This window comes from Martes martes (genome assembly GCF_963455335.1).
Source record: "Martes martes genome assembly, chromosome: 2".
Lineage (NCBI taxonomy): Eukaryota > Metazoa > Chordata > Mammalia > Carnivora > Mustelidae > Martes > Martes martes.
The window spans coordinates 19,317,192-19,339,551 of record NC_137889.1 but is presented as its reverse complement, the minus strand read 5'-3'; the positions used below and the strand labels follow the sequence as shown (position 1 = coordinate 19,339,551).

The window sequence follows — 22,360 nt, the reverse complement described above, 5'->3', positions numbered from 1 at the left end:
AGTGAGACCTTCCTCTTTAATCTTTATATAGAAGTATAGAAGTATAGGGGCACCTGGGTGGTTAAGTCAGTTAAGCATCTGCCTTTGTCTCAGGTCATAATCCCAGGATCGTGGGATCGAGACCCACATTGGGGCTGAGCAGGGAACCCATTCTCTCTTCCTCTGCCCTTCTCCTGCTCGTCCCTGCTTTCTCTCTCTCTCAAATAAATAAAATCTTAAAAACATATACATATATATATATATATATATGTTGTTAGGTATACATATTTCAAGATTATAAAGTATATCTGAGGTTGGAGTAGTGTCCTGGAAGGCATGCGTGCTGTGAGTGAGCCTGTGTGTAGTGGGCATGGCTGTATGGAGGTGGCAGTCACTATGTATTCCTGAGCTACCTGTAGCCAGTAATCATTCCTGAGGAAGACTGTGTTTTAAAGTTCATTATTAGGGTATTTGTAATATTGATGCTATTATGCAGAGTCTATATGCTTGTTTTTAAGATTTTATTTATTTATTTATTTGAGAGAAAGAGACAAAGGATGAGCAGAGGGCAGGAGAGAGAGAAGCAGGCTCCCTTCTGAGCAGGGAGCTGCTGGACATGGGGCTGGACCCCAGGACCCTGGATCATGACCCAAGCCCTAGGTAGATGCTTAACTGAGTGAGCCACCAGGACGTCCTGTGCAGAGTTGTTATGAAAAGTCTTTCACCTTGTCTCTGAGTGAGACTAAGGAAAAGGTCAATAAATTAATATAATTAATATAAATGTTATTCATTAACTGTGGAATTACAAATAAATTGTAGCTGTTAAACTCTTACTCCATTAAATACCTTTTCTTGAAATTTGAAGATTTAAAAGGAAAGTAGAAGCCATTTTTAAAATCTACTACAGTAGATAGAAAGCTACACAAATAAAAATCAAAACGGTGCCCTAGTGTAAAGCAAATGTTGATCAGGTCAAATGAAAATGAGCCAAGTCCAGAACTAGAAAAAAAAAAAATTTGGTCAAATGGAAAACATTTCTGGACTTCTGTCTTTTAGACCTGCCTGCCTTACAAGCTGTTATATGGTGATATTGAAAATATTTCACGTATCACAGAGATAACACGAGGATGAAAGGCATGTTTGAAGTTCTTGAAACTATTCTGAGAAAGCTACTTGAGAAAACATAAGTGCCATCAATAATACCATAGTGGTTGTCCATCATTAAAACCAGGCCATCGCTTTTCATCTGTTTCCTCTTTTTCTGATAATATTTTTTGACATTAAAATACCACATTATGGGGCACCTGGGTGGCTCAGTGGGTTCAGCCTCTGCCTTCGGCTCAGGTCATGATCTCAGGGTCCTGGGATCGAGCCCCACATCAGGCTCTTTGCTCTTTGTCAGCAGGGAGCCTGCTTCCCCCTCTCTCTCTGCCTGCCTCTCTGACTACTTGTGATCTCTCTCTCTCTCTGTCAAATAAATAAAAGTCTTAAATCATCTAAAAAAAAACCACATTATAATGAACATTTTCTTTTTTATTGTTATGTTAATCATTTTCTTAATCAGTCTTCTTTTGTAAAATGAGGGCCAAAAACAGTGCCAAAAGCAAATCCTCATAAACCAATAAAAGCAGAAAATGTGGTTGTAGGAAGACAACAAACATGGATTTATTCTTCCCGTCAGTCAGTCAGTCAGTCAGTCAGTCTGAGTGAGTCATATCAAGCTGTGGTAGGCACTAGACACATCATAACCTGTGCAGGTCTAGGGGAGGATCAGGGATACAGACAAGGATAGAGGGAACTCTGGAAGCTTGGGAGGCCAGCATGGCTGGTCATCTAATATGATCAAAATAAACAGAACGCCATTTATTCTGTTATTCAGCAGAGATGGAGGTCTTTGTAATTTAAATTTTCCATAAAGTGATTACATATTTATAGTGCAGTCTGTTTAAAGTGGAGTCACTGGCTATTTCTTGGGTATCAGGCATGGTACCAGCTGTTTGTAGGAATGACTTTTCTGTGGTGTGTTAAAGTCCCCATGATTTACTTAACCTCGCTATCGATCAGCTTTAGCAATGTGTCTGTTCTGTTAACTTTTCATTCTAGAATGCTGATATACACAGTGCATAGGATCATTTTATGTACGGAGACTTGATGTAGCTATATATATATAAAAACACACACCTCGGTTTAAGGATTTCTTTTTTTTTTTTCCTTTCTTTTTAATGACAGCCCACTTTTTAAATTTCTGTTTTATAGCTATCATGCGTAACTAATAGTTTCAATTACAAGGAACAATAAAAAAAGAAATTGACATTTCCCCTACCGGTAAAGATGTTTGGTAGTATTATATTACTTATCTAACAGGCAGAGGGAACATGACTAGTATTTGTTGATAACTAATATAGTAGCTTATAATGAGTTTTAGGAAACAGATCAATATTTATCTTTAAAGTTCCCTGAAGAAGATATTGCTCTTCTTCTATTACCTTTTATCCCCTTTTTCTTGGTAGTTAGAGGTCTATACAAAGGAGAAAGCCAAGACTCCATTCATTCCAAAGTACTATTATATTGCTACAGATGAAATGACCTAGAATAAATAGATTACTTAAGGCTTATGTGTAGATCTTCAGACTAGAGAAAGATTTGAAAGCAGCAAGAATGACAAATGCTTTATGTGGTTATCATTTTGAAGTTAACAAAGACATACACCAATTTATTCAAAAGATGTCAAAATAGATATTTAACTACCTAACCACGGAAAGGTGGAAAACTTAAAGTGGTTCTATTGACCATGTGCCTTGCAGTACCGAAGTATCAGTGTTGGAAAAGAGCATTTCCAAAACTGATTTAACATGGGAAATGAATTTGCAGAAATGGTTTCGAAATATGGATCTCTATCAAAGATCAATTCCTGTGATTTCTGCTCACCTAATGTCCCTTATAATTTATTAGCAGGCTTAGTGTATTTTGATTTCTTTATTCTTCTGAAGTTTGCCTCCATTAAATATTATAATCCATGTTGATAGACTTGAGTGCTGTAACCTTTGATCTGCTCCTTTAATGACTATTTTTGTATTACTAAAACAGTGAAACAGCCAGAATTGGAGTGGGGCGGTGGGGGGAGCATTTGCTTAGGACAAAGGAACAGGAGAGAGATGTGGGAATATGCTGTGTTTTGTTAACTGTTTTTAAAAAGAAAATAAAGGCAAGAAATTAGCAAGCAATCAATGACAGACGGGCAACCAAGTCTGCTTTTCCTTCCTTACCCATCCTGCAGCATTTAACTATAGAAACTTGAAAGGAAGAAAAACACATGCACACACACATTTCCTCCCTACCCTCCACCCCCAAAACACACTAAAATTTATCAACTGTAATATTTGCTTTTGAAAGCCCATAATTTATTTTAATTCATTGCCTTAAACTTCCCATCTTCATATTTAACATTTATAGGATTTTGTTATTTTATTTCTATCTTCTTCTGTGGTATTTCTAAAGCAGTAGCATATTCTGTAATCTAAAATAACCTTTAATTTTGTTGTTAGAGAGACTACTGGGCAGAAGTCATCTAGCTCTTGAGTGAGTATATCTATATCTCATCATGACTTTATTATTCTTTACTTAGAGTTGCATATTCAGTAACTCTCTGGAAGGACGAGACTTTCAGGGGAAAATTATATGCAATTGTGGAAACTAAGACTGCATACAGTGCATGCATTAAGACGCCATAAAATCTCTAGGTACTCTTTGTTGGTATATCTATAGCTATCTCTAGAAAGGATTGACTGTTCACAGATATACACACATACATTAATATATATAAAATAAAAAGAGTCTTCCTGAATAGGTAGTTCCCTCCCTGCCCAACTACCTCCCAAAACATCCTCACCCCCCCACCCCCCCCACCCCCGCCACTGGCTTTAGAAAAATAATGAGAAAAATAGAAGTCCCAGAGTGCCTGCGTGGCTCAGTCTTTAAGCGTCTGCCTTCAGCTCAGGTCATGATCCCAGGGTCCTGAGATCGAGCCCCACACCGTTCTGTATCTGGATCCCTGCTCAGCGGGAAGCCTGCTTCTCCCTTTCCCACTTCCCCTGCTTGTATTCCCTCTCTCGCTGTCTCTCTTTCTGTCAAATAAATAAATAAAATCTTTAAAAAAGAAAAAAAAAGTCCTCAGTGACCCTTAACATTCTTTTATTTTCGTATTCTTTAACAGTCCCTATATTCTTTAACATCAAAATAAGATATTATATGAAATATAATTAATACAAACAATATAAATGGCATTCTCACAACTTAAGCTCCAAATAATGAATGCTGGACAATTAATTTTTCTTTTTTTTTTATTTTTAAAGATTTTTTTTTTAATTTATTTGACAGAGATCACAAGTAGACAGAGAGGTAGGCAGAGAGAGAGAGAGGAAGGGAAGCAGGCTCCCTGCTGAACAGAGAGCCCAATGTGGGGCTCCATCCCAGGACCTTGAGATCATGACCTGAGCCAAAGGCAGAGGCTTTAACCCACTGAGCCACCCAGGCGCCCCCTAATTTTTTTTTTTGATAGGTTTTATGATCTTCCCTCATCATCAAATCCTCCAGGTTTTAAAGAAATATTTATAAAACTTTCTTGCTTCTTTGTATTTTTGTTAGGCAAACTAAAATGGATATGTATGTGTGCGTGTGTGTAGTCTGGTCCTATATTCATATGTCCATTGCTGTTTTAATTTTGTAACTCAGTCTGTAAGTATCTGTTCCAAAGTCATGACTCACGATTGATCTGAAATTCTGAACATTGCGGCAAGGAAACAGAAATTTGATAGAATATCAGATAAGAAGAATTTAAAGTTGGGAGAGTCATCACTGTACATCAGGCAATTTTAATCCCAAAACCGTGCTCTAAAGACAAGAAAACTAATTGTACTAGCTTTTTAAAACTGAAACTGAATCTGAAACTTTTTTATAAGATTTAATATTAATATATAAAGCAAACATGAAAGATGTCTATTTTTAAGGTTGAGTTTATTTTACTTTTTATTAGTGCCCCCCAAAATATTTTGCTTTCCTATAAATGTTATTAATAATTCTCAGAGACAGAATCGTGACAGAACATGCCTCAAATTGTCTTTTAAATCTTGTCTCATAAATCTTTGTTTATCAAGAGGTGGCATCCTGATTCAAACTTCAGTTTATTTCAGTATTTGATTTTAAAGGCCAGCAAGAGAGAAAAAGATGTGTAACTTGATACTGACAACATGCAACTTTTTATTTATTTTTATTTTTTTTTAAAGATTTTATTTATTTATTTGACAGGCAGAGATCACAAGTAGGCAGAGAGGCAGGTTGGGGACGGGGGGAGCAGGCTCCCTGCTGAGCAGAGAGCCCGATACAGAGCTCGATCCCAGGACCCTGAGATCATAACCTGAACCGAAGGCAGAGGCTTTAACCCACTGAGCCACCCAGACGCCCCAACATGCAACTTTATAAATAAATTATGATACAAAATTTTCCATCCAGTCTAACAGTTATCCAAAGGATTCTGCTGACATTTTACTAACAAATCTCTCCTTTAATGTCTTGAATACCAATAAGAAACCGCATTTTTATGTTTTTAACATATATGTTTTAAAATTACTGAAGCGCCTCATTTAGAAAAAATTAACAGGTGAGAGAACTGTATCAAAATTTTTAATGTTACTTATGGGAGTTTTAATAGGTGGTACATACACATTGTTTTCAATAATAAATTCACATAACAAGGCACACATTTCCAAAATATTACAAGAACGCTTTGTACGAAACACAAGTTGTTGTTTGTCTTATAAAGCAGTTGCTTCCTCACCCATTGTTCAAATGTCACCTTTATCTTAGAGAAACACGTTATATATAGACTTTTGAAAAATGTATGCTCAGTTAACATAATAGTGACAGCTACTTGTCATCACAGAAATGTCAGCAAATTTGAAGTATTTGTTTTTTGTTAAATAGAAATGAGTTTTTAGGTTCAGGTTCTTTGCAATGAGATAACCAGTGAGTTGCTGTATGATAAATGGTTTCTGTGGTCACTCCCTACCTCATTTCAAATACTGTAAAGAACTCACTATATTAGTTTTTAAATTAAAATGTTAGAATATCAGTGTCAACCTATAGCATTTTGTGCACTTTTGGCTTTGACTTCTTGGCTAAAATAGCTCATCTATTAACTTTCCAATGTTGTCTTTATAAACTTAGCCTAGAATTCTTTCTGTGGTTAAATTAATAGTTTTTCTGCAAAATATTATTTTTATTGAAAGAGTCATTTGTTGAGACTATCACCTCATTGGTTTTTCTTTCCTTTAGTGACTTGCAATAAAAGTGGGAAGGTAATCATTTATATTCCATCATTGAAACAAAATTTAGCAAATATTATAGTTTGAGATCTGTTAGAAACATCTGTGCTTTCATTTAACTATACCTACCAAACCTCTTACACTACACAATTTGTTACAAAACTTGTTTCTTCAGTCTTTAATGATGTTTACTTTGCATTTGTCACCAGAGTTTACTATTAAAGGAGTGTATTATACCTTGACATCATATTGTTTTTCAAGGATTCTTTTAGCCATTTTTATCTTGGCATGAAAGACAAGTGTTTCCTTAATGTACCTTTAAGTCATGAATAAAAATTTTCAAGTATGGCTTCTAAACGTTTAGCATTAAATATTAGGTCGCGTATCATATAACCATACATCACGGAATAAATCAAGAGATTATGTTTTGTATGTGTAGACTTAAAATTTCTTGCTAGTCATGATGACCTTGTTCTATCCTTATCTGATACCTCAAGGCACATTTTTCCCCCAGATCAAGCATCACTCTGAAAAGTAGTAAATGTATATTAATATTTTCATAATCCTTTTGATAATTTCATGGCAGAGAGGGGATGGACACAGACATTTTTCCAAATCTGATTAGACTGTTGACACATTAAGAGTTCGTATTAGGAGGGCACCTGGGTTAGGCCTCTGCCTTCGGCTCAGGTCATGATCCCAGCGTCCTGGGATCGAGCCCCGCATCGGGCTCTCTACTCAGCCGGAGGCCTGCTTCCTCCTCTCTCTCTGCCTGCCTCTCTGCCTACTTGTGATCTCTGTCAAATTAATTAATTAATTAATTAATTTTTAAAAAAAGAGTTCGTATTAGGAGTTGAAGAAATATCAACTTCTTCCTCTTCACTTTGTATAAACTCATCAGTGCTGTTTTCAGTCAAATTTCTTTTCAAATGCAAGAATATATCTTTTAGATCCCTTAAGTTTACCAGTGTTTATCTACAGGTAAATTGAAACCTATTTGTATATCCTAAAAGCAAATGAGTACCAGAGACTGACAACCCATCCAAGCCATGAAGTTCGCATTCCTCCCTCAGTAGACATGACATGTGGAATGAAGGTGTGAATCAATGTCAATCTATATACTAAATATTAGCAATGCCTAATGTCATTCTCTGTTAATAAAAAAATAAACTATAAATAGAAGTTATCGTATTTTCTGCCCAGACCCCAAAGAATCCTCTTGCATGCTTGCTGGGGTGCAAGACTAGGTCTTTCAGGGCCGCTGCCTTAGAATGAATACTGGCTACTCTTAGAGGTGCAGATGATGTGTATTAGACCACACTGCAGCCTGAAATGATCTCTATTTTCCTATCTACAGTTAAAACTTGCAGTACAGTTTGTTTTTGCTAGTGTGACCACCCAATAATGCCATCTGGTCTATAACAGTTTCATTTTTATATGTGATCCCCAAATGCTCCATTGCAAGACTAGCCAAACTCGGGCAGTACGATCAAGAAGGTGCTAAGAAGCAAGCCAATTAGCATCATAGTTATGGTTGCAGTGCAAAATACAAGGCAGGTGCTTGTACCATTAACCAATTGAAAAGCCTTCTCTCCACTTAGTCATATGTAAAGGCAATGAAGGAATTTGACCACAAACATTCTCATAAAATTTTAAAAACAGTTCCCTGGCTGAGTTAATAAATGAGTGGAATGGTTCAGAATTTCCAGCCAACGTGTGACAAGTAATTGATGAAATCAGCAAAATATCTAGTGGCCATTTAAAAAGATGTTATGTTTTCAGGTGATTAAAGTGCAGCATTCTTTTGCCAGTGATTTAGTTCATTTGTAAGGTATCCTACTCATAATGAAATGAAATAACCATGACTTTAGCTTAATAAAATATTTTATTGCTTTTAAAACCTGTGAGGAGATTATATATATATGAAAATATGTATGTGTGTGTGTGTGTGTGTGTGAGAGAGAAAGAGAGAGAGAGAATGGGTAAAAGAGCTGAACTTAGCCTGAAACTGTCTACATCTACAATCATTTATTTTTATGTAGAAAGTTTTTTTTTTTAATGTGGAATTTAAGCTTTACCCATATCAATATTGACCAACAGAACACTAAAGCTATCTCTAAAGTCTGAGGGAAATAGTGTGTTTAACCTTAATCAATGCTAGGAGTTCTCATTACCTTGACCTTCAAATAACTGAAAGTGAGTTTTATTCACTCACGTCAGAGGTTAACGCTACCCACATGTTTTGTTTTCCAACTTCCCAGTCCACACAGATGCTTTATGTTAGCTCACACAGCAGAATTTTATTAGTCCATGGGTCCATTTGTCCTAATACCTGACGTTTACCACATCGAATGAAGACTTTGGAATTATTTCTAGCTTTACTATAATATTTTCCTTAATAGGAATCTCTTCCCCCTGAGCGTTTGTGCCCCACCAAGCCTCAAGACTCTTCAAAGCCATTCCCATGATAGGCATACTACAATGATTCTGTTGGCCAAAATCACATCAAAGATCCAAGAAGTTAATAATGCTTATGAGTGTATGCAAGACTCATAATGGAGTCTCACTTTAGGGTAATAGCAGAGTCAGGGAAATGAGTCAGCACAAACCATTTGAAACTCCCCCAGTGCAGAGACTGGATTTAAAATTCACACAAAACTACAGTTGTTTTCTTATCATGTTATTTCCCATCCATTCTATTCTGTTTCCCAAAAGGTAAGGGATAGGAGTCCTATCGCAAAGCTATTTTAAAAGGAATTTCCTCTTCTGCCTATAACCCTGAGGAACATTTGCCTTAAAAAGTAAGAGCTTGTGTTTACAACTGGTACAATGGAGGGGAAAAATACTCTTAGAGTAAAACAGGCAAAAAGAGAGGACAAGACCCCAGCCCACTCCATCTGTCACTTTTGTTCACATATGGTTGACTCATCATTTAGACAGGACCGTACACAACCTCCAGCTTTGTTCAACTTCGTCCTTTTCAGAGAAAATTCAGTCTTCATTTCACTTTCAGGAAATATCCAAAGTTAGAAATACAAATCCCCAACACAATTCCAAAACTGCTGGAAGGAATCTAGACATTTCTTGTCACTGTTATTTCCCTCCCCTGCTTCTAATTTTGTAGTGAATTCCCTATTCATTATCTTGGCTGAGGAGAGCCTAGGTGTTTTTTGGAAAAAAAAAAAAAATCCAAATAAAAATTTGAAAAAAAGTAAGGTGGTGATTATTGACCTTGGATGCTAATTTACCTCTAGTATCTTATAACCTAAAATGGAAACCATAGATACTAGTAACTGAACAACAGTTAAGTGAACACAACCTAAATACTATGATGGCAACACCATCTTTGGTTTAAAAAAGGACAAAGAGGGATAAAGTATGTGAGGTGAGTGTTCAGGAGATGAAAAAGTGTGAATCTCACTGTCCTATTAATTTTTCATGAAAGACTGACTCTAAAATCTCAAGTTGTCCTTGAAAAAGGGAAGAAATTTAATGTGTTAAAAAGGAAGAAGCTTCTGATTTGATAAGAGTAAAGTCGTGGTATGGGAAGTGAAATGAATGTTAAATGGATGGACAGATGGATGAACAAGGAATGAAAAGAAGAAGAAGCCCAAAGAGAAGTGAAGGTGACAAACAGGTTAGGAAATATGAATAAAAGAAGGAAGGTAATTTAAGGTCTGGAAAATAAAGACCCAAGTCATTTAGCTGGGGTTCAGGAATACTTCATATACAGCAGTCAGGGTAGGGTGTATTTTGGGGAAACTACTAGGAATGAGTAAGTTAGTTGTGTAGAATTATAGACAATAATGTTCAGAATATATTCTAGAGATTTTGGAGTCCCCCAAAATCTCAGTGGCATAAATTGTTTTCCTTCTTAATTGCTAGACTACAATAGGATTTAAATAACTATAATAGTGACTGAATTTTAACCTAATATATTAGGAATTAGAAATTTTTCTTTAGACACACTCTAGGGTCTATTTTCGAGTTCTTCTAGTTGTTAAATATCACCATCTTAAATATACTTTTTTAATGAAGTTCTTCATTATTATCACAAGGCATAAAATATTTATGAAGCACTTGTTCCTGTTCATGATTTTATTTTGTCTTTATCTGGGTTTTATACTCAGGTGATCTTTACAAAGTAAATTGTAATGAATATTTTTTTGCATTTTTTTATTCTACATGCAGAAGGTTCTTAACATAGCTTGACATTACATATTTTACTGTTTTATTTTTTCATATCAAAGTTATTTCAAAAGAGAATGGCTATTTTGAACACTCTGAAATGCAATTCTGAATGCTTCCAACAACCTTGAATGAAGTCCCAAACAAATCAGAAACAGGTTGTTTGGATTTTTTTTTCTTTTTTCTTTTTTTCCTTCAATTGTCAGTTCGCTTTATTATTTGAAGAGTGGTGGGGGGGGACAAAATAAAAACCCTGCTTGTTTCATAATGACTATCCACAGGAAACCCAATGTATTCAATCATCTGAATCAATTCCATCTGTCTTCTGTGCTCTGTAATTATAGTTGAGGCTATAAATGGAGAACCGCAGCCAAACCTTGGTCCGATGGTTTGCGTGGTGTCAAAATGGAAACCAATCTTGTAGACAGTATTCATGTCCAAAGTTCCACTGAGGAGAGAAAACATTAGTGTTTCAGTCTACTTTCATTACAAATATGGATTCCAAAGCCAGACTACCTCTGTATGAATCACAGTTCTGCCACTCTTTAGCTGGGTGACTTCAAGCAAATTATATAACCATTCAGCACCTCAGTTTCCTTATCTATAAAATGAAGATAATAATTTATAGTTATTAATAATCTTGTAAGATTATTGTGAGAATTAAATGAATTGATACATCTAAATCTCTTAGAACATTTCCTGGCATATTGTAAACACTCAATAAATGCAAGCTATTGGGGTCATTGTTACTTTTCTTAAAAAGTTTAATTGCCACCACTTTAATAAACAAAAACATGGTAATACTTATAGTAGTTAGCAAAATTGAGCATCATATCTACGAAAGGTAGTGCTATAGAATAGAAACAGCATGAGCTGGAGGCAGAAGACCCAGTTTCAAAATAAGCCTCTAAAACTTATCAGCTCCATGGTTTCCTTTTTTTACCCATTTCTCTGACCTCTGTGTTATCATTCATGAACACATAGAAATAACATCCTTCTCTCACTGTCTTGTATGGAAGGCATATATAAAAATAATTTTAATGTAAAATACAAATAATTTTTAATATAAAATAAGAATGATTTAATAAAAGTATATATACAATGCAGTAAGAACAAAGAGAAGGCAGTAAAAAGTCTGGACTATTGGAACAGGAGGAAATGATCCCTAAGGGAAGTAACATTCCAAGGGTAGTTCTAAGGAATGAAGAGAAATTTGTTAGTCAATGTGTTCAATGGCATAAGAAAAAAAAAATCATGTTTGAGATCAGTGATTAAGATGAGTTTATATGTGAAAGTCCATTCAAAGCTATAAATCACTATTAGTTATAAATGTTGGTTGAACTTCATGATTGAAATGCCAGGCCAAGGAGTTGCAGCTTTATCTGAGTTCCGGATGTATTGGGAGAGGTAACCTCAAGAACCAGAGCAACATCTCCACTTTGCCTTTCTAAATGGTGCAGTTCAAAACAAATGGGCAAGCTATGAATGCAAGAGAATTACTGGTGTCAATTTGGAGTGTGAAATTTTTTTTTGCTCTGTCCCTTTGCCAACACTACTTTAAAAATTTGTTACTAGCTCAGACCATGTTCCTGATTATGAATCTCTTCCAGGACTAACATTAGCTTCCAGAAGATCTTTTATTTTCTTGAAATCTTTTTTTCTTCAATCTCACTTCCTTTTTAAAAAATATAAATAAGTGGCTTAAATACCTACCAATGAGGGACTCTGGTCAGCTTATGATAGCTACTGTTAGCAAACCGTGTTGATACAATTGCATTCAAATAAGTTGGATATTTTCAGTCAGACTTCTTGAAGCTTTCTGAAATGCTGAAAATGGCACAGTGATGCATCATTCTCTTTACTCCACTAGATGCCCTTGGACCCTAGGTTAGAAACTATTCCCAGAATTAGATAAAAAGTATGAAATAGATAAGAACAGGACCTGAAATATTTGATAAGTACTCAGCCATCTATCAAAAAAAAAAAAAAAGACTACTCAGTATATATCATAGGCCAAGTACTTTGCAAGGAGATGTATAGAAAGACCAAGTAGAGAAAACATAAATTGGAGGATATTTGGGAATGGTTTTTAACTTCTCTGAAGTAGTAAAATCAAATTAAAGTCCCATCTGTGCCCCCTCTCCCAAACATCCCCATCACTAGAAGTAATCCCAGCTCATTTCAAGCCATGATTATAGGTGATTTCACTTAAAGACTACTTAAGGGGGTGCCTGGGTGGCTCAGTGGGTTAAAGCCTCTGCCTTCGGCTCAGGTCATGATCCCATGATCCCAGGATCCTGGGATCCAGCCCCGCATCGGGCTCTCTGCTCAACGGGGAGCCTGCTTCCACCTCTCTCTCTCTGCCTGCCTCTCAGCCTACTTGTGATCTCTGTCTGTCAAATAAATAAATAAAATCTTAAAAAAAAAAAAAAAGACTACTTAAGGATATTTTGCTACTAGGAATGTGACATCACACAGTAAGTAGTATACCATGACTCTAAAATTGGGAGAAGTTCTCTTAGTCCCAAGGGATAATCAGCACACATTACAAAAAGATCGCTGAGTAAGAGTTTTCTTTCTGTTTTCAGAGGAAATATAAAATCTGAAAGAAACTGTGAAAGGAGGATCTGCTGAAAATTGAGAATTATAGAACCATAGAATCATAGGTTGGGAGGAAGCATGAACATGGTACACACCCCATTGTAAGCCTGGAGGGTACAGTTGATAAATGAATAGTCGTCTGTCCCCCAGATAACAGCCCGTGAATTGGTAATAATGGACAATATAGTTTACATCGGTGGCTGTTGAAATGAGAAAAATAAAGGCAATGTAGTAAAGCTTGGTGTTTCGTTTGAGAGATTGATAAATGTGGATGTTTTATCCTCTTTCTGCTATCATTTTTTTACATAAATAAAATATTGAGGACAGAGTTGTCCTTTCCAACACTACTCTAGTCCCTTTTCCTCTCCCCATCCAGAGACAACAATGCTCATGAGTTGATATGTCTTCTTCCTACCCGTGCATGTGTGTGTGTGTGTACATATTGATTGTATGTTTTAATTTACATAAATGATAGATCTTTCACAGATTTGAATATATTGAATTATTCTTGATAGCATTCAAGAACTAGCCATTCTTACAGTAATTCTTTTCTGTTCCTCTTAGCTTAAAATGTCTTTTATTTTGTTAAATGGTGACAATTAAAATATCTTTAGGGAGAAAAATTGAAAAACTACCGTCTCTGTTTCTACAGTGCCCCTTTGCTTTTATTTTTTTTTTTTCCATGGTCCCTGAAACCTTGAAGAAGGGGAATGAAATCACAGTTTATCTTCCACATGGCCCCTAAGTGTCCACTTGGACACCTCCAGGGAAGGGATGTTACTTGGTATTGTGGTATCATCTCTAAGGAGCTATTAGAAAATAGTCCCCAGAGTCAGTCTGAAATCTGTTTCCACGTGTATTTTATACTCTGATTTCACACAAGGAAAAAGAAGTTTAATTCTCCTTCTTCACAGAGGCCTTACCACTAGAAAGAGACACTATTAGATTTTCTCTGAATCTTCTTTCCTACAAATTTGAGTATCCTTACTTCTATTAACTATTCTTCATAGAACATGGTTCCAGGAGCAACAAGCTGCATTCAGTCACGTCAGCTGACTTGTTCACCATTGACAGGAGCTGTTTATTTATATATGAAGGCTCAAACCTGCCACTGCAGTTGTTGCTACTTGTAAGAACATGTTTGAGGAGACAGCTCATCTGCTTTTGATCTTGTGACAAAATGACTGCCGTCTCTAGTTGCTCACAAAATATGTTGGTCAACTTCAGTGGGTATCTCCCGGTGTCCAGGTAGCTCCAAAACTACTCGGCAAATTGGTGATAAGTTTGGGACTGGAACCCAAAGACTTCGAGGTTCTAGCTCTTCCTTCCCCCAGGATAAACTTTTATGGTATCAGCTCTGGCCAAACAAATGAGAAATCGCCGTATCAAAGGGGAAAAGCACACTCAGTATTTTTCTCAGTGCATGTACACCATGTTTTTTAAAGGAAAGGTTGATTTTCCTAGGATTACTTTCTTATCCATAACAAAACAGGATAATTCAAGTGTACAGTGCCCCTTCAAGTTGACTGTGAAGGGGATAAAATTCATCGTTTCTTTTTAATCCCCCAAAACGAATCCTTGTGCTTTTGCCAGCACCACCGGCTTCTGCCTGCCACAACCTTGCGGATCAGATGTGTTGACTCAGACTCAAAACAGCATTTGCAAACGTTTTTGGAACATACCCAATCCCGGCATACACAGCTCACCAGGGCCTGTTTTTACTCCAGCCCCGATGTCTGATGCCATCAGGAAAAGCATTCTTCACAAAAATGCAAGGTATTATTTTCATATAATATTCCAAGGAGATCAGTAATGATATGTGCAAAGGGCGAGAGATGATTCATGACTGCCCACTCAGCTCCCAAAGAAGTTTCTGAAGCTGATGAATCATTCCACACGGCAATTGGCACGAGGGCCTTGGAAGCTGTTCTGATGGCAAAAGCAGTCCTCTCACTTTCCTAAGGATGGTGATGGATGTCCCCCCACCCCCTCCCTGGAAAAATACAGCATTTGATAAATATTTTGAGCCCAGCTATGTTTTCTCACTAAGAAAATAAGTGTACATTTCCCTGTGGGTAGCTCTTTGAAAAGTTTACTCATATTCTGAGACCAAGTGTTACCACTTTCTGTCACCCACTCTGCATGAATTACTATATTATATTTAGTGCGCATCGATGCCTGCATCAAAAATGCCGGTAAGAAGCATGGCTTTATGAAGCTGTGTATCAAGCATGTTTGTGGACTTTTTAGGGGTCACAGATATTCTCTATAGATGACCAGAATAGATGCTCATTTCTTTCAATGACTTACTTAGAATGGATTGTTGGTTGAAATCCAGTGAGTCCTGGCAGATGTCCACCTCCCAGGGTGCACCATGGTAATTACAACTTGTTGGCATTCTTTTCAGCAATTTCAGGAGGGATACCAAGAATTAAACACACAAAGAGGTTGAATCATCCTTTCATCCCCTGAATGTACTCACTTCCTTTGGTTCTGGCCAAAGCTTTTTGGAAGATACTCTTGTGAACTTCCGTTGCTGGTGTAAGCAGCAGAAAAACAGAAGGCAACAACCAGGAATGGGTGGTTACGGCAGAAACAAGGATCAGTGCCTCCGGCAGGAGGGAGCAAGGGACTTCAGCCACCACGGTTGTGATGACAGTTCTCTCTGTTCAGTGCAGAAGGCAGGTTATCCTTTAACTTTAAAAGTATATGGGTTTGGTTTTTTCTAAACCTTTCTTCTTTTTTTTTTTTAACCATCTTACAGCCCTGAATAGGAACTCCTCTCTCCTCATTCAAAAAGGATTACTCAAGAAATGTTTCCGATGTCCAAATTTGATAAAAGATATTGTCCCTGATAGTCTTCAAAGGATTCGCCTAGTAAGGGAGCAATATTATTTGTCGAAAAGCAAAAGTCATACTACATGATAGTAATATGAGCAGTCATCTGGAAACTCATATTCACTTGCCACATGAATGTGGGTCAGTGAGAGTTCTCGTGCTCTGAGCCCCAGAGGTCTCCACAAGGAAGACCTCAAGGAAGGAAGGCTGGAGTCGGGTTGGATTAGAACCGAGAGGAAGAGGGTGCTATTGAGCAAGGGGATGAGACAGGAAAGAACAAAGTCCCTCAGCAGAAGTTTTAGCAAGAAGCTAATTGTCTTTCTTGCTCTGGCTAGCATAACAAAGGCTAGGCGGCTTGAACAATAGAAGTTTATTTTCTCAGGGTTCTGGAGGCTGGAAATCCAAGATCAAGGTGCCGGCAGTGTTGGTTTCTCCCAAGGTCTCTCTCCTTGGCCTGCAGCCTCCTTATTGCTCTGTCCTCACATGGTCTTAACCTCCGTGTACCAGTGCCCCTGGAATCTCCCCCTCTTCTCCCAAGAACACCAATCAAATGGATTAGGACCTACCCTAGTAGCCTTATTTTACCTCAACTCTTTTACGATCTCCTCTCCAAATACGGTATCATTCTCAGGTTGTAGGGGATCCGACTTCAACATAAGAATTTAGGCCGACACAATTCAGCTTGGGCACTAATGAAACTCACACTTCAGAAACTCTGACTTAGCGGGGTTTTTGTGAGTGTCAGGGGTTGTGGTGTTCAAGGCAGGAAGAGAAGCTACACTGGAATCAGTTCTGTGTATGTGTGTCTGGTAAATTGCCAGGAGTTGTCAAAAGAGAAAGACCTGAATCTTCAAATCTCCAGTAATTCCTAGTGATGTCTTTTCTCATTTTAAATCAATATTCACTTTCACACCTAACTTTGTTTTTTTTAAATATTTTATTTATTTATTTGACAGACAGAGACCACAAGTAGGCAGAGAGGCAGGCAGAGGGAGAGAGAGGGAGAAGCAGGCTCCCCGCCAAGCAGAGACCCCAATGCGGGGCTCAATCCCAGGACCCTGAGATCACGACCCGAGCCGAAGGCAGAGGCTCAACCCACTGAGCCACCCGGGAGCCCCTCACACCTAACTTTGTACTAGTAGCTGGTATCTTTTTCTTAAAGAGGGCATCATCCAAAATTGTGTAACGTTAGGTTTCAAGACACCTGGGTCCACTCTTTGGGTATAAAGTACACACCAGATTTCAGAGACTCATGATGAGATAAACAATGTAAAACTTTTCATTAATGATCTTTATATCAATTGCCTATTGAGTTGACGATATTTTGGATATATTGGGTTAAATAAGCTACACAATTAACAGGCATTTCACCTGTTTCTTTTTTTAAGTGGCTATGAGAAAAATTTAAAATAAAAAGGTGGCTGCGTCATATTTTTATTGAACAGCTGTGGCTCCAAACTCTCATAACACACCTATTCCAGGCCAGGTGCTTCTCTCCTGCCCTGCTGAAGCCGAGAGCTTGTAGGAATGTGAAGACCAAGAGTCCTGTCATCATCGTCATCTCCTCATTCCCCTCCCCATCCTCCTTTCTCTCCTCCTCCTTAAATATAGTCGACACATAGTGTTACAATAATTTCAGGTATACAGCATAGTGATTCCACAAGTTTATACCCTAGGTTGTGCTCAATAATCCTATCTTCTTCTGCCTCTATGCTAATTGCCTTCTTAATTTGGATCTAAATGTATTTTTACCTAATTATAGTTGCATTTAGTGGTGACGGCCTAGGTATCATCACTAGAATTCCTTGCGTTAAATAGGCTTTTTCTGTCTTGGCTGGAATTCCAATGATGTTGGTGCTAAGAGAAGAGCATTTTGAGTTTGAACAAATGACTGATAAATAAACAAAATGAATCAGTATATAACTTCACAGGAAAAAGCTATTTTAACCTCTATTGTTGAATAGCTCTTACATAAAAGTCATTCATAGAGAGCTAAAATGCTTGCAATTATTTTATCATAGAAAATTTTGATGCTATACAAGTGACTTTGGTGAACTCAAGTCCAATGTACATTAAAGATCTTTAAATAATTGCTTGAGAAGAGTCTTGGTCTAAGGGAGCTGTTTCTTTTTTTAATATTTCATAAAAATGTACATTTCATAAAAATCTATAAAAAGTGACAAAATGAACACCCTTGTACTCACCATCCAGCTTAAGAAATTAAGTGTCTGCAATAATTTAGGAAGTCCCTCCCACCTTCCAGAGTAACCGCTGGTCAAAATTTTATGCTTATCATTATTTTCCTTTTAGTGAACGTTTTACTACCAAAGGAGCTGCTTTAAAAGCTGGTTTGGCCATTTAAAACTGCCTCCATTGTATGGGCCTGCTTAAAATACTTATCCTGGATTTTATATAGCAAACTAAACTCCCAAAGCAACTGTTCTATTTTTATGAATATTTTTCCATTAAGGAGAAAGAGGTGGAGGGAAGGAGTGCAAGAACAAAAAATATTATTAACTTGTATGATTGTGCTTTTATATAAGAAAGTGCCACCACAGAGAGAAATGCAATTATTCAGGCTGGAGCTAGAGGATTGAAGGGCCAAGAAAACACCAGTGAGCCGCCACTGGAAATTGCATCAGAAAATCTGGCACGTAATAAATATTCCACAAATGTTAGTGGGTCTCCTGAGGAGGTAGCAGCATTGAATACCTCAAATATTCCCAGGCGATTATGATTAATTTCCTTACTCCTACTCTCTTGATGGTAGAAGTCAAGAACCTGCCTAGCCTCAGTTTATTTCCTCAATTCTACCTACATTTTTACATAATGTAAAATTTAATATTTATGTAAATGTTGGCTAACTGACTTTCTCTGTCTCTTCTCTGTATCATCTATGTGGTCCTCTCCCATCCGTCTGTGCATCCTGGAATGCATACTCAAAGAATGGTAGAGTGTGTTTTTCTTCAATGGCTCACCTCAGCAAATATTAATGACCACCTGCTCTTTGCCAGATGCTATATTAAACTTGCAAGACAGAATGATGAATATGACCTGATCCCGGCCCCAAAGGAACTTATATTCTAGTGAGAAAAGCAGAGAGGTTAAAGAGACTTTTTCACTCAACAGATATTTATTGAGTACCTAGTATGTGCCAAATGCTCTTAGGCTCCAGGGATACTTCAATGACTGAAACAGACAAATTTTCTGCTGTCTTGGGGCTTAGGTTCTATTGGTAAGAGGTAAACAGTAAAGAAAATAAGTAAATTATATATTATGTGTACATTATTCTGTTGGAAGGCCGTAAGTGCTATGGGGAAGAAAAAGAAAGCAGAGAAGGAGAACAGTGTAGAAGTGCTGAGGGGAAGAGTGATGTGACTGACATTTGGAATCAGGTGGTCAGGGAAGGAGTCTCTGAGAAGGTGACATTTAAGTAAAGACATGAAGGGTGAGGTGCCATACTGCTCTCTTGGGGAAGAACTTTCCAAGCAGAGAAGACAGCAAGTACAAAGGTCATGAAGTGAAAGGGAGCTGCAGGTCGCTTTCCCCCCTCCCCAGATTCCTTGCCCCCGCCCCAGATTCCTTTTAAAGAAACATCAAAGAGGCCAATAGGGGAACAGGAGAGAGTGAGGGAAAGGTAGTGGAAGAAAAGGTCAGAGAGGTGACAGAAAGAATGGCCGGGTAAGCTACTGAAAGGACTTTGATTTCTACTCTAAGTAGAATAGAAAGCCAGCAGAAGGTTATCAGAGGAGTGATATTAGGTAACTTAAGTTTTAATGGGATCCATGTGACTGCTGCACATGGACTCCAAAGGGACTCCAAAGGGACAAGAGTAGACACAAGGAAACTAGGAAGTTACTGGAATAATCAGGCAGGAGATGACATTGGCTTATAGTAGTTTGAGAGCAGTGGAGGTGATGAGAACTAGTTCAGCTGTGGGTATAGCCTGAAGGTTGAGCCAACAAGTTTTCTAATGTTGAGTCCAGGGCCTGAGATAAAGAAAAGAATCAGGAATGACTGGAAGGTATGTTTAAAAACTGGAGTTGTCAGGAACCAAAATGGATAAGACTGAGGGAAAAATTAGTTTTGAGGGGGAGATGAGTTTTTAATGCCTATTTGTCATTAAGTTTTAATTGCCTACTTGACAGTTGGGTAGAATTCAGGGATGAAGTTTGAGCTAGAGATATGAATTTGGGAGTTACTAGCATATGGATGGTATCAAGGCCGTGGCTGGATGAGCTCACCAAAAAGAGTTTAATTAGAAAAGATGTCAAAGGTGTCTGAGCCCTTTAATCCAACATTAAAAGTCTAGGCAATAGTAAAAGCCAGCAAGAGACTGGAAGGTCATGGCCAGTGAAATAAGAGGAAAACCTGGAGCATGTACAATTGAACATTGAACAACACAGGGTTGGTGCACCAACCCCTGTACAACTGAAAACCCAGGTATAACTTTTGGCTCCCCAAAGACTTAATCACCAATACTTTACTGTTGACTGGATACCTTACTAATAACATAAAGAGTTGATAAACACATGTTTTGTATGTTATATGTATTATATACTGTATTATTATAATAAAGTAAGCTAGACAAAAGAAACCTAAGAAAATCATAAGGAAAAGGAAATATATTTGTAGTACTGTTCTATATTTATTTTTTTTAAAAATCACATGTATGGGACGCCTGGGTGGCTCAATTGGTTGAGCCGCTGCCTTCGACTCAGGTCATGATCACGGGGTCCTGGGATCGAGTCCCGCATCGGGCTCCTTGCTCGTCAGGGAGCCTGCTTCTCTCACTGCCTCTGCCTGCCTCTGGGCCTGCTTGTGTGTACACTCTCTCTCTCTCTCTGGCAAGTAAATAAAATCTTAAAAAAAAAAAAAATCACATGTAAGTGGACTCATGCAGTTCAAAATTTGTATAGGGCTCTGCAATCCAAAAGAGAAAAGCTTTTTAAGGATGATTAAACATGATTAACTTATCAGATAATGCTAATAAGTCAAGAAGATGAAGCCTTGAGAACTCACCATTGGATTTGAGTAACTCCAGATGGGCAGTTCTGGGGGAGTGGGAGAAGGTAAAACGTAATTGGGTTGGGCACAAAAGAGAAAGGAAGAAGTGGAATTGAACACAATCTAGGGTACAAGACTCTCACAGTTTCACAGTAAAAAGGAACAAGGAGATGAATTGAAATAGCTGGGAAGGAAAGTGGATTCAAAGGAGTGTTTTTATGTGATAGAAATGACTTAGAAGAAAGAAAAAAATTGGTGATGCAGGAGAGAAGGGGGAGAATTTCTAGAGTCCTTAAGTGGGCAAGGAAGGTGGGATCTCATCTTTGCCTACACTTAAATGAATGCATAAATGAAATTAAGGACAACCTGACAAATAAGCACACGATGAAAGAGATGAAGATGGTAGGAAATCATAAAGCTGAAGTGTTTCCCTCTCTCTGTCCCACCCTCCAAAAAAAATCATTTTTACCGGGACACCTGGGTGGCTCAATCGATAAAGCATTTGCCTTCAGCTCAGGTCATGATCCCAGGGTCCTGGAATGGAGTCCCACGTCAGGCTCCCAGCTCAGCAGGGAGCCTGCTTCTCCCTCTGCCTGCCAGTCCCCCTGCTTGTGTACTCTCTCTCAAATAAATAAATAAAATCTTTTAAAAAATCATTTTTACTTACGTCTTCCCCTTTAGAACTTCCTTTTGTTCCCATTAATTATTTGAATCACTGTGAAATCCCATACCAGACATCCATAGATAACATAGTTCAGCTAAAATGGGACCTTACTGCTGATAAGCTTAAAAATATATATGTATCTTCGATAGCAAAATAAAAAGGAGCTATCCCTGCATATAAGTAGAAATTCTGAATGAGAAAATAAAAATTCTTCTCTGTATTTTATGTCTGATAGTAGAAGTTTGGATTTGCCCATATAGGACAATTCTCCATTTTTTAGTATTTAAACTGATCAGATACTCCATTTTCAGAAAATTCATTTCACGTAATTGGGTTTTATTAGGATTCTTAATGAGATACTGGTTAATATAGGACAACGTAAGCCTGTTAAGAACTGAGATGAGTTATACAGTGAACGGCCATGGTATAGCTGGTTGTTTGTTTATGAATGAGTTGATTTAGTGACCAATCCTACAATATTCATTTTCAAAATTTCTCAAATTCAGCTTGATGCTTCTCAGTGAATGTTACTGCCAAGATTGTGTTCTTTCTACTGATGGTATGCTGGGCAAAGGCTCCCAAAAGTGCTTAGTTTGGGGCTCATAATTACAGTAGTTAACCTTTACTGAGGCACTTAGCCTCATGGTCTGTCTGTAGGAGGAGGATTGTTTTTAACGTTTTATGAGACTCTCCCTGAGTTTAAATGAGCCAAAGGTTACACCCTTGTGCAAATTCCTGGGACCCTCCATTATAGAACCTATGC

The 22,360-nt window shown here is 37.6% G+C and overlaps 1 protein-coding gene across 2 annotated transcripts in view; it reads left to right on the top strand.

Moving 5' to 3' along the window:
- LOC308338758 (rho GTPase-activating protein 7) overlaps positions 1–22,360 on the top strand; it is a 414,690-nt gene that overhangs the window by 304,094 nt on the left and 88,236 nt on the right. The window contains exon 1 of one of the 2 annotated variants that reach the window (XM_080797023.1): positions 14,783–14,864. The exons of the other annotated variant lie outside the window; for it this stretch is intronic. Within the exon in view, the coding sequence (XP_080653149.1) occupies positions 14,828–14,864 (37 nt within the window). The 5' untranslated portion in view covers positions 14,783–14,827. Of the gene's footprint in view, positions 1–14,782; positions 14,865–22,360 lie in introns of those variants that run through there. 2 annotated transcript variants of the gene reach the window in all.